Source organism: Pollachius pollachius (assembly GCF_949987615.1).
Source record: "Pollachius pollachius genome assembly, chromosome: 3".
Taxonomy (NCBI): Eukaryota; Metazoa; Chordata; class Actinopteri; order Gadiformes; family Gadidae; genus Pollachius; species Pollachius pollachius.
This window is the reverse complement of record NC_136936.1, coordinates 43,583,820-43,597,563: the sequence shown is the minus strand read 5'-3', so window position 1 is coordinate 43,597,563 and position 13,744 is coordinate 43,583,820. Positions and strand designations below refer to the sequence as shown.

At 44.3% G+C, this 13,744-nt stretch overlaps 1 protein-coding gene across 1 annotated transcript in view; it reads left to right on the top strand.

The window, feature by feature from the left end:
- The window catches only part of lrp1bb (low density lipoprotein receptor-related protein 1Bb), a 226,681-nt gene that overhangs the window by 50,026 nt on the left and 162,911 nt on the right, over positions 1 to 13,744 (top strand). The window contains exon 2 of the mRNA XM_079731578.1: positions 9,695 to 9,817. Coding sequence (XP_079587704.1) covers positions 9,695 to 9,817 — 123 coding nt within the window. The remainder of the gene's footprint in view (positions 1 to 9,694; positions 9,818 to 13,744) is intronic.

Below are 13,744 nucleotides of genomic sequence, written 5' to 3'. Positions count from 1 at the left end.
GTGCCATTAGCTGCCAGGCCTCCAGGCAGAGACTGAGAACACACACATCTTTTTTATTATCATATATGAAAATAATTGGATGCGTAACAAAACTTGTGGTCTGGTATATATTTTCATATTGTTTATATATTTATATATATATTAATACTTTGAAAAAACATGTTCCCCTTAAAGGAAAAGGAATAAACAAGGAACAACAAACAAAGAATTGATGAAAGTCTGTGACAAATTGAAAGTTGGGCTAGTCTGAATGCCTACTTTCGAAATTCAAGCTTCCTGTAATCAATAGGTTTCTGAAAATATATTAAACTAGTTAAATTGTAAGAGGACACCTTTCAGCTTTAATTCTAACCCATGAGATTTAAAAAATAGATTTTGGGCTGAGAGTTCTAGGAAGCGTGAGGTGTGTGTTATCCCCATGGATACGACCCAGGCCAAACTAGTTTTACTTTTTAAGCACCGTCGTTGTGTCGCAGTGTTATAACGAGCGATGTGATACAGGTAAGGCGTGACATCGTGGCATTATACTTGGATTATAAATGAGATACAATATATAACCACTGGTGGAAACAGGCCCATTAAATGCATACCACTAAGAAGATGTATTCAGACAGCATTTTTCGTATGGGATGTTAATTGGAATGGCCTTCATGTATGCCTAATGAAGCAAGCCCAATTTGATTCAGTATTTTTCTCTCAGGCATGTCGGTTGCTATTGACAACCCCTCAAGGGCAAATCGTACAGCCATGAATTTTCTATATTTTAGCTCCTGAAATGCCTTGCGGTGTCCGGCATTGACCGAGTGAGAATACACACAAGCCATGACCCAAGCAACGGTGATTAACTTGGAATATACAAATAACATATTCAAAGTATTTTTAGAGAAATAACTTTTGGGAAGATAACAATTTTTACAATCAATGCAAACAACATGTTTGAGTCCACTGATAATTAATAATTATCAAAATATTATCCTGGTTTACTATTAACCAAGCATAAATATCATGTTGAAGTCTTGTTACTTAGTTCACTCAGAACATGATGAGGTCCACAACTGCTCTTCTATTGAAAATTTTTGGCACTCAAAACTGTATTGGTATCCGTTGGAGGTCAGAATGAACAGTGGCTGTACCCTTGCTTGAAAGGTGGAAACAAGTCCGGGGTATCATCATAGCTATAGTCCCACCGGCGAATGTGAGTCAACATTGTGCTGGCAATAAGCTTCCATAACCCTCTCCCCAACTCCCATAGCCGGGGTGTTATTCAAAGTTGATTAGAGATACGTGGCCAGCTGTGTGTGTGTGTGTGTGTGTGTGTGTGTGTGTGTGTGTGTGTGTGTGTGTGAGAGAGTGAGATAGAAAGTGTGTGCATGTGTGTGTGTGTGTGAGAGAGAGAGATGGTGTGTGCATGTGTGTGTGTGTGTGTGAGAGAGAGAGAGATAGTGTGTGCATGTGTGTGTGTGTGTGTGTGTCTGCGGGGAGAGTGATACCTGACTCTTTAACAGCTCCCACTTACCTCCCTTGATGCAGTGTAATTGGGAAGGCCAATCCCTCACCATGGAGATGTAACCGGCCAGGGGCGGGGGGGGTTTGGGTGGTGTTGGAGGAGAGAGTTGAGTGGGGGTGGTGTTGGAGGAGAGAGCTGAGTGGGGGTGGTGTTGGAGGAGAGAGCTGAGGCAGGGGGGCTTGGGGGGGTGGGGCTGAAGGGATAGAAACCTTGACTGGCACTTCACCCCCAGAGGAATGACAAAGACCCCTGTCTGCTTAAGCAACCATTCCTCCATCTGATTGGTAATCATGACGGGGGCCGGGCCATAAATTTCCCCGCCCCCCTGCAATCCCTCTTGACTGCTCCTGGCTGAGATGGAGGTCTCCAGGTGGGGAATGGGGGGTATGGTGATGATTTGACCTTGGCTGGAGCATGAAAAGCGTGTGTGTGTGTGTGTGTGTGTGTGTGTGTGTGTGTGTGTGTGTGTGTGTGTGTGGAGGGCGAGGAGGGGGGTATGTCTTTGTGGGTCATCTACTGCGTTATATTGGCTGTGTAATAAGTGGGTCTCATACAAACAAAGTTTCTGCGTATTATCAGGAATAATCACATCTGTTTTGTGTCGTTGAAACAGGTTGGATGGCCATGATTTTAAACAGAGTTTTGTGTAGCATTCCCGACCGCAATTGGATTGATGCCACAAAATGTTTCCTTAAAAATTATTACACCATTTGTGTATTTTTGTAATCTGTATCAGGGTCCTACTCTGACGTTTTTTTTTACAGAATCTGAAATCATATGGTCTTGCAGTTGAAGCCCAAATCTCTTGTTTAAAACGGATTGAAGTGTTGGATTTTTCAAACTGACACGTCAGATACAAAATGGAGACGAGCCTGTGCTAACATCGTGCCTCTGTGGCTAACACTCTGAGCAAGATGTTTTGCCTGCAGCCATTTTAGCAGAGGTTGGAAATTCTAAATTTGGAAAGTAAAAGTCTTGGCATATTTCTGTCGAACTCAGTTCACGAGTTGGCTCTCTTGGTTGAGGTAGCAAATACCATTTGTTGGCTCATGTCTCTCAGGATGACTTTAAGTTCATGAACCTGGATTATTAGCTCTGCATACGAGGTGGTACTACTGAATAAACCGGACTGGAAGGTCTTCTAGAATCATAACTAAACAGAAAATTACCATTTATTTTGACTTACCGGTACCGGATGTTTTTATTCATCCTGCTGTTGCAAAGACAGTGTAGGCTTGAGTAAGTAATATAGTTAGAATATATCTGTATCCACAAACAAATTAGACCCAATAGTATTCCTCAAAGGACGCAAGTGAATTGCGGACTAGCAAAGCAACAACAATATAGTCTAAATTGATTAAATGACCCCTGACAGTGTTTTCCCCAGCACTGTATGGTTAAGGCCGCCAGTAGTAGGCCAACAGTAGGGCCCCGCCTTGACTACCAATGTATAAAGAAAAATAAAATTATAGATTTTTTTTATTTTTTATTTTTTATAAATATACAAAACTCTCGTAGGGAAAGGAAACATACTTCCATCAAGTACAAAAAATAAAGATAAATAATGCATCGTAATACTGTTCAAAACAATAGTCGTGCCATAAAGCTTTTTGAGTGGAATTGAAACGGCGGCTCCTTGACTACCTTGACTAAGACATTTTCTGGGGGAAACACTGCTTGAGATACATCAAACTCTTCTCTGAGTGCAATCTGATGCAATGCCTTCTCTTGCATTTCAAGCTAAAGGTTACCAGACATGTTGTTGGTGTGACTGCGCTACATCCTACTTATGAACCATTCAATCTTTCCTGGCTCCTATGGACCCACACCATCAGTGCTCCTGCACTCTGGCGATGTCCCCCCCCCTCCCGCTTGTAATAATTTGTTGACATGCCCGTGTTTGTTGACGAGAAAATACAAGTGACCTCGCTCTGTAGCAAAGGTCAGGCACGGTCTAATGAAGGCCCTATAGCCCTTCCAGCATTGATTTCTCGCCCGCACCATCGGCGGAATGCACCGGAGTCGCCTGCGCGTTGCCATGGGGAGGGAAGAACCCGGGGTTACATGAAGGCGGCACTGGCCAGCTTATCAATAAACACGTCCAGTTCCTCGTAAACATCACATTGTTTCTTCTAATTCTTCAACACATCATTATTTTTGCCTTTTAAAAAAAAAAAATAGCCTTGTCTTGGGTTGTTTTCAACTCCTTACCCCGACACTGACACTGACAGACCCCCCCCCCCCCCCCCCCCCCCCCCCCCCCCCCACCCCCCCACACACACACACACACACACACACACACACTTCCTTTCTTCTGCGCCACAGCAGGGGAAGGGTGTAGCAGGGCTGACATTAAGGAGCTGTGTAAATGCTGGATGGGTCCAGGAACAACGTGATGTCTGCGAATCGCTTGTCAGCCGGAAGGGAGTGAGAGTGTGTGTGTGTGTGTGTGTGCGCGTGTGCGTGGTTAGGTGGGTGGGTGGGGGTAGGGACGTGATGGTACTTTCTCTCATGTCTTCTTCATATTCGGGATCAGAGACAACGTGGGTGGCATTTAGGTCTAAATACCACATGGCATGTGTCACTTCCAGATATTCCCTCCTAATGCCGAAGCGTTACGAACAGCGCTTCCGGTGTATTGTCGGGATGCACTTTTGCACCGGGTCCCGTTTCTTGGGCAGATTGGCCTCGCGTAAGAAGATCATTTGAAAGAGCACAATATACCGTGGCTAAAGATCATACAATTTAGGCTGGCTCCCCGCCCAACACTCATCTATAATGCATGTGACCCCACTCTGGCCGGGGTGTTTAGTTCCTGCTGTGTGATTGTTCGCAGATGCCCCGGTGCAGACAGAAAATGTTCAGGTGGGACATTTTTGTGTTTCCGCCTTAGGTGTGTGTGTTTCTTTAGTTTTAATGCATGTGTTTTATTTTAGATTTTGAAGCACTTTGCAGTACTGGCTTATAAAGCCTTCTTGAATATAATGTTAACATTAGGTTACTCTTATTTTATGTATACTTCTGTTTTCGGTCGTTCCTTTGCAATTCTTGATACTTGGCTTAGTTTTTCTTAGCTTAGCTTAGTCTAGTGTGTGTTATGGTGTGTCTGTGCATGCATGCACCTGGATTACCCAACGCAAAGTGAATCCCGCTACACATGCCTGCTTGTGTGTGTGTGTGTGTGTGTGTGTGTGTGTGTGTGTGTGTGTGTGTGCGTGTGTGTGTGTGTGTGTGAGTGTGTGTGTGTGTGTGTGTTTGTGTGGGTGTGGGTGTGTCTGTGTGTGCGTGTCTGTATGGTTATGCACGTGAGCCTGTTTATACAATAGCCCTTTTTCCTCCTGGGTTTCAAACCAATGCTTGCGTGACCTTGAGTGCTGTGAATATTACACAGGTCTCTAATAGACTATCATTTACCTGTCATGATCATGCAGAGATTCCCTTCCAGAGGGCAGGAGGTCAGGAGGAAAACAGCCGGAAAAAACTTCCGGCGATCCCATTTTTTTTCTTTCTTTCTTTTGAGGTTCTCTCCCTGTTTTGGCTATGTTTTATGCAACACATTCTATCCTCTTTTTTTTATCACTATGCTTGTGCAAAGTTACAGTTTTTCATTATCTGTTGCGTATGTATTTAAGATTAAGTGCTATACAAATAATAAATGGACTTTACTGTGCCGTTCTGCTCAGTTTCATCAACCACGCATAAGATTTGATAGTTTACTTTAAAGGCGTTGGTCCGGTGTCCACGACACGGCCAATATTGGTACCTGTTAAGTATCTGGCACTGTGCGACTCTACATAGTATCAGAAACTGAACAAACTGACCTTTTGAACGAAAAATAAACCTTTGTTTTCAGGGATATTAGCGAAAGCCCTTCCAACCCTAGTCTACTAGTCGGGCTGTGTGTATAATCTGGCACGCCATCGGAGAGACCCGCTGGTTTAATGAGACACAGTGTTGTAGAAACTGGTGCTGGTTGGATTTCAGGAATGAGCTTTGTGATAATATGCCTGGCCAAGCTCAACAGAACACTCTCTGCTGTTATGGTAATAGAACCCACCAGCCCCCCCCCCCCCACACACACACACACACACACACACACATACACACACACACACATATAAACACACACACACACACATACACACACACACACACACACACACACACACACACACACACACATACACATATAAACACACACACACACACACATACACACACACACACACACACACACACACACACACACACACACACTCCTCCTCCGGCATACTCACTTCATGCTGGCGTGGTGCTGCTGTATTCCTCTAATAACCCGCCCCCCTCCCCTCTCTCGCTCTCTCTACGTGTGTCCAAATCACCGTACCACGGGGAGGATACAGATCCTTTCGTACCGACGTCAGCTCTCAACTGCAAATGCTCCGGCATGGGGGTAGAAATGCAGAGAGTGACTCCGTTCTCTTTCTACGGAGCATATTTGTCAGAGCCTACGGTGCGACAGTCAAGGAGAAGCAGTTGGCGGATCTGAAGAGGAAGATGAATTGAAACCCGAGGTCACCGGAATGACTTATATCTGGCCCCTTTTCTTCTTCGAGGAGAGAGTGGCACCAAAGAGAGGGGCTGCCCACAGGTCCGTGGGCCATCTCTTTCATGGCCTCTGCTGCCAGCTGAGGAAATGGCCCCTCAGCCACCACCAGCCATCTCCACCTCCCCCCACCCACTCACCTTTTTGCTTTCAATGGTAATCAATTCAGCTTCAAAGGTGAGTGTTGGAGGCACATCTGCCGTCTTGGGCCACCCAAGCACACCTTTGCGAGACCGCCAACACACCGGCCGTTCTCCCTCTCCGCCTCCACCTCCACCTCCACCTCCACTCCACTCCACTCCACTTCAATCGCGGCCAGCCTCATGGCAAATGAAAAATGGCCAGCTGTGATTATCGATGAAGCTCTTTATTTTTCTCTCTCTCTCTCTCTCTCTCTCCCCCCTCTGTGTGTCTCTGTGTCTCTCTCTCTCTCTGAAATATATAGACTGCCAAACATATCGAATCCTTTGGCATCGAGTCAATGGGGTATACAAGATCCTACCTGTTGCTCATGTATTTGTTTCTTCTCAGATTGTATTGTTTTTTTGTTCTCATTGTTTACCTTGGCCACTCCACATAGTTAGAATTGTTTCTGATTATAGGAGACCAAGTATTAAAGCCGGATACTATGTAAGCTGGATGTTGTATCTCATTGTAAGCAGATATTTACATAAACTGTTTTCAAATACTTACTATATATATATATTTTTTTTTGTTGCTGGTGCTTTATAGTCAGTGCTTTGGTATAAATCAACATAACTTCACACAATATGCGTTACAGTGTACGTCAGGCTTACTAATGTATACATTGTGTATATATGTAATCTATATATATATTTGCGTACAGTCGTAGATTTAGGGGTGAACACAGTTTGTACATCCCCCTCGATATTTAGAAGACATGCATTTGTCCCGCGGATAAAAACATGAAAGAAGCAGTATTTATACTTTAATATACTTTATACTTTATTTTTGCTTTAGCACTGGGTTTGGTGTTGTTTTTACCACCAAACACAAAAAATCAGGCACACTCTAATAGATTTGATCAATGTTTTAATCGTTTATGGCCAAAATGTGTCTCTTCAATGTATTGAAGAGGTACAAAAAAAGGTCAGAAGTGTAAATCATGCCTGTATGTGTTGACTCAGTAGGGGTAATATTGAATGAGAAAAAGTTGATCTACAGGAGAATAAATATTTAAAAGCCATACAGGGTGCCGGAAAGCCTTACGGCATTATATTCCATTATATTCAGAAGTGTCACCTGGTGCCTGAGTTGTGTGTTTTCCTTGACAGAAATAAAGACATTTTCACCATAAATGTATGAAATTGGTGCGTAGAGGTTCACCAGAAGGCAGCAAACGAGGAGTTTGACCCTAGTAGGTTCCTGGGGGGAGGACTCCCCCCACTTAATTTTCCATCCACTATGTTCAACCTAACCTGCACCACCTGTGTATGCAAGATTAAAATGCCATACTCCTCTTACTGCGGTACATAATGTCAGAACATGTATGACATAGTACATGACCGGTGTCTCATGAATTATTAAACGCGCTCCAGGGGCCGTAATTCTTTTACTACTTAAGGATGATAACAAATGGGGCTGCAGGCATGCCCGACTCTAATTCTTGCGTTCAGTATAAAAAGCGTTATAGGTTTACATCAGACCCTGAATGAAATTATGAGAATTCAGAAAGATTGCATCAGTGGGAATTGAAGGGAATGGAGAATGGATGAGATGTTTGACCTTTCCAGATTGTCCCCTGGTAGTGAATCTGCTGGAGGGGGCCCGGACAGCGAGCGGCCGTGCGTTGAATTATCACTCCCACTGTTCAAACGCTGCAAACCCCCGTCTCCCACTCACTGCACTCCCACCGCTAATGGGCTAGAAAAACACTGCAGGAGTGAGAGAGAGTGGGAGAGAGAGGTAGAGAGAGAGAGAGGGAGAGAGAGAGAGGAAAAGAGGGAGATGGAGAGGGGGAGAGGGAGAGAGCGAGAGAGAGGTAAAAGAGAGAGAGGGAGGTGAGAGAGAGAGAGGGAGAGGGAGAGAGGGAGGTAAAGAGAGAAGTTAAGAATGAGGGAGAGAGGGAAGGAGAGGTAAAGAGAGAGGGAGAGAGACGTAAAGAGAGAGAGGCAGAGAGTGAGAGTTAACAAGAGAGAGGGAGGGAGAGAGAGGTAAAGAAAGGGAGGGAGATGGAGGGACTCGAGAGAGCGACAGACAAAGCGTGTTGGAGGCTGGGGGTTGGCTGTCTGCGGGTTAACTTAGAAACAAATTACCACATCTCTTCGGGAGTGGGGCAGGGTAGCAGAAGGTCACGTCCTGATGTCAAATCTTTAGCGAGGAGCTTGTGTCACTGCGCTGAATAATCGAGCTCCGTCCCCTGTCAGGCGACGGTGAGGAGCACATCAACACTCTGACAAACGCCGCCGCCGACGACATCGGGATGACAGAGAGGAAAAAGAAAAGGGAGTTTTTAGTCTACCAGCCCTTTTACAGGACCCTGCTCATCCCCCCCACCCCACCACCCTCTCTCTCCCCTGCACACCTCCCCCCCGCCTCCCTCCTCCCCTCATCCAAAAATAAAAATCTAAGTACATCAGTGGAGGAGTAGGACGGATAAGAGCAGAGAGCACTTTGTTTTGGTTTGCCAAGGCACGGAGGACGTTACGTCTTTGTTAGATGAGAATGGCTGTCAGCATCACAAAGCCTGGCCGACTTGTGTGTCTGTCCCTTTTGGCAGCCGTCTAATCTCCTGGCGGGGAAATGTATGGCAGTTCCACGTTCACAATGATGAATTAGGTATTGCAAGGTTGTGGGAAAAGAAAGATAGGCCAATGTCAGAAAGATTTAGTATTAATTTCCGAGTTTATCGAACAAACAGGAGTGGCGGCGTCTCGCAGAAACCTTGCGTCTCTATTTTGTCGGGGTTCGATTTTTATTTTTTGTTGCTTTCACTCTGCTTCTCCATGGGATGACATGCGCATCACAATCACACCTCAGTGAACAGATTCCTTCTCACCCATACCATGAACCTGCACTAACGCCACAGCTATAGCCTCTCTGACTGATCCTGCCATGCTTCCACACACATGCACACAAATGACTTGGGCACACACACACGAGCATACAAACACAGGGGCACACACACACGGGCACACACATACATTTGGCAAACATACATGGGCACAGATACATGAGAACCCACACACACATACATTGGCACACATACATGGGCATACATTCATGCACACTCACACATACACAAATATTGGCACACACACATACACGCACAAACACACACACACACATACATGGGCACACACACACATACATGGGCACACACACACACACATACATGGGCACACACATACACATAAATGGGCACACATTCATGAATACATATTCACATACCGATATATTGGCACAAACACATTCACGCACACACAAACACACAAACGTATATGGGCACAAACACACGCACACACACACAAACACATGCAAAAAGAACCATGGAATTCATTCCGTCCCCATACCTCCTCATGCCCATGTCTTCTCCTCCCTCTCTCTCTCCCTCTCCATGTCTCCCCACCTCCTCCATACAGACGCCATCCTCTGCGATGTAGGGGAGTTTCACTGTCATGACCAGCTCAACTGCGTGCCCGAGAACTGGCTCTGTGACGGCGAGCCCGACTGCTCTGATGCCTCGGACGAGACAGACACCAGTTGTAAGTCCATTCCCATGCCATTTCTCTCTGTTCCTCCCCCATGCCCACTAACCAAAACCGTTTCATTCCAAGGGGGTTCTGGTGGACGTTGGTGTAGATCTTATGAGCAACACTGGGCTTAAAGATTTCAGAAAGATACAAATTTAGCATTATTTCTCTAAGGTCATACGATTTCACTTTGCTTATTGGTAGGATTATGTTTTCTGTTGAACTGTCGAGGTCTGAGATGAGTGGGGCAGTATATGTTTTGTAGCTAGCTTGTCCATTTTGTTCTTCCCTACCGCAAGGACAAACTGCAAATTACTGTCAGGAGGATGGGATTTTTAAAGTTTAAAATAAGAATAGATTTTTTAAGGCTAAGTACCGGCCTTCCACCCATTAACTAGTCATCATCATTAATTGCTTTAGCAACCTGATTGCCATGGAGGCTTTAAACCCCTCATTTAATAGAAAATTGGCCATAATAGCATTCATTTTATTAGGTTTTTTTACCCTGATGTCAATCTTCAGGCACTAAAGCGGAATAAGAGGTAAACCTTTCTGTTGCGTTTAATATGTATTATACCCTGTATTCAGCCACAGGTTAAAGCCAAATGTTGGCATAGTTATTTTGAGAAAGTGTGGCAAACTAGTAGTAATGCAACCTATAAGACCCTTTGAGGCCAGGCGTTTAAACGTTTCCATTAAAGGTGCTGTAGGTAGATTTAAGAGCTATTGTCTGAATGTAATTTGGTATAAATGGCATATCCCTCTGTCACCATTAGTCTGTGAAATGTGCTCTGAGAATATCTGTTTTGAGTTGATTGCGCATGAATCTCAAAGAGCCAATTTCGATTTTAGACCGCTCCTGGCAAATGTCTTCCCAATCAGGGAACCTCCTCTATAAGATGCAAAAAAATAACACAAAATAAAGAGTCTTCTTATATCTTCATTTCTTGCTGTTGGAGGAGCACTGCTTTCAACACAGACACACATCCCAAAACATTTATTTATTTTCCCCTGGAACACAGCGCGCGATAAACATTCCCTCACCCTATTACCCATAATGCATTTGATAGGAAGACTTGAAAGAAGCGCTTGAGGCTCCGAGGCCGTGTGCCTGAGGGGCACCAGAGCCTCTGCAGAGGCACTCCAGTGGGTAACCCCGCCACTCGCGCCTCATTCCCTCCGAGTGGTTACATTCCCGCCCAGCCGCCACCGTGTACACTGCAGGATGTTATTAAGTAACATAATACCCCGGCGACGTGGGAACAAGCAGTCCTCTTTGCATTTTCTCCCGGAGGAAAACGTGACACGAATGTCCGTGCGAATGGAACGATAGATTGAATGGAATGCCGGGATCGTGAGGAACAAAAGGAGTAGAACCCCGAGAAGCTCAACCATGAGAAAGAGCAAAGAGAGAGAGGTATTAAGATGGCGAAGAATAACCCTGCCCCCCCCCCCCCCCCCCCACCCCTATCTGAGGAAAATTGCGGCAGAACCTTGTGCCCAGCCACAGAAGGCAACGCGGGTTTGTTTAGCCTCAACGGGAACGTGGCAGAAGGGAGCGACGGCGCTCTGGAGATTGCTCAGCCTTCGCAGAGGACTAAAGGTCTTTCATGTCAGCCACTTAATGACAAAATGTCACAAGAGAGCGAGAACAATTGTCGTAAATATTTATGTAAGTTATTACGCGTGTTTGCTGTGTTTTCCAATCAGAATCATGCCATTTAAAAGACAGATGTATACTTATTCTCTTGCTTATGCTCCCTCCTCTCCAAAATATCCTATGTATTTAGGGGTTTAAATTATGATGAAATTTAACACACTTCTTAATCCAAGTGTAAAATAGTGTAGCGAATGGTAGATTTCAGATGAGGGAGATAATGACTGTAATTTGGTTGTAAGATGTTCGTTTTATGAGACTGTTTCCCTGTTCAATAAAAAAAAATAGGTATCACTCCTTTGGAGAACGTTTTTTTCCAAAACGAAACTGCTGCGCTACAACAGCACACGTCCTGTTAACAGGAGCCACCTATATGCACCTACCGAAAGTAAACATTTACTTGTAACGCCAACTGCTATTGTGATAAGCCTAATGATCAATAGGTCTACATCAATACATAGTGATAATTATGGTTCTATGAATGTAGAGGACGCTATGTGTCCCGTAAGAGAAATGTGTGTCAAGAAACGTGAATAGGCTGTTAAGTAAAATGGTAAATCGACTGCATTTATAACATGCATTCAGAACTTTGGCAACTCAAAAAGCTATAAAATGATGGCCTCACATTCACCCTTGACACTGAGCTAACATGAGCCAGGTATCGAACTAACAACCTTTCGGTTGCAAGTCAACCCCCTCCAGCTCTTGATTTGCTCTCACCCCGTTGCAGACCTATCTCCTCCCTCCGCCATTGCCTCCAATATTCACATCGACCATCATGACTATGACAAAGATACCTGATTTAGATTGTTTAAATCGATGTATTCGTAGTCTAAAGCCGTCAAAAATCAACCAAAACTTCAAACTAATGTTCTTTTCACATAATCACATCATATGTTTCATAGTCACATTCATGATTTAGAATTATCTTAGTGAGGTGGAAACTAAATAAAACAAACAATCGCATTCATTGAAAAAGGACCTAAAATCTGAGGTTGTATGTTGGTCCGTCAAGTTCTTCAGGGAAACTTGATCAAAGATGGTCACTGACAGGCAATCGATGTGAAAGGGCTCGACTATCTTTAATATGAAAGAACTGTTTGCACAATAATGCAAATGTGCGCAGTGTGGCTAATTGGTTTTCAATGATAATATTGATAGCCATGAAAAATAACAAAAATGTGGTGACAAGCCCTGCTTTTAAAAAGAGAATGTGAACCATGAATCCCTTGACAATGCCATTTATGTTGAATATATGTGGACAAACTACTTATTTATAAAAATGTTTTGTCTCCGACTGTATGGTGAAGTACCTCCAATTCTAGCAACTCAGACGTCTTTTGTCAAAGAATTCTGAAGAATCTTGGGGTAACACAAGGAGGGCCATATAAAGTGCCTTCTATTGACATTCATAACGAGTGTGTCATTCTCGTAGTGAATGTCAGATAAACACTGTGGATCGCAGATGTTTTGCTTTGCTTTCAGCCATTTCAATTGGCGAAATAGTTATACTGAAGCCTGCAACATACTTCCATGCTTGTGGAAAATACATTCAGTAAGGTTGCAAGGACAAAATTATGTGATTGTGGAGAAAATTAACAAAAGCAGACTTCACCAAACCTATTTTCGGCCCTTCCAAGATTTTGTAACACGCCGAAATCCATGCAAATGAGATTATTGCGAACATTGTGTGCGATTGGTAATTTCAGAAATTGGAATTCAGATTCTGCGTCTCCTTGGAGACCCCACTGGTCTAACCTAACGGAATGTCCAGGCATCAAACAGAAGCCAGATTGGAAAGAAGGCAAGTTTGTCCACAAAGAACTTCGACTTGCCAGAAAACAAATCTTTGAAGTATGCTGCCACTGTCCACTTAAGAACAACCTACAGAACGACAGGTCTGTACGTCTGTCATTGGGTTCACCCCGGACCCGGGAGAAAGTGCAGGTCATAAGGACTTCCTCTTCTTCTACGGAGAGACAGCCTCAGCAACATCACGGTTGCACCCTCATTGCTTCAGCAAGCATTGCTCACCTAGCTAGTTATTTCTCCCTGCTGCATCAGTCCTCATCATTACTCTCTAATTTGTTCGACTATATTGACCTGGGGGACGGGGATGAGGACTGTTGTTGGGTTGTGCGTGCGTTAGTCATGGTTACACCTGAATACCGGATCGCATGCCTCCCTACGCTTGCTGATACACTTCGCCAGCAATGTGATGAGTGTCACAAACGTGGTTTGTGATACACAATATAGGATAAACAAACAATTATTAAGTGAAC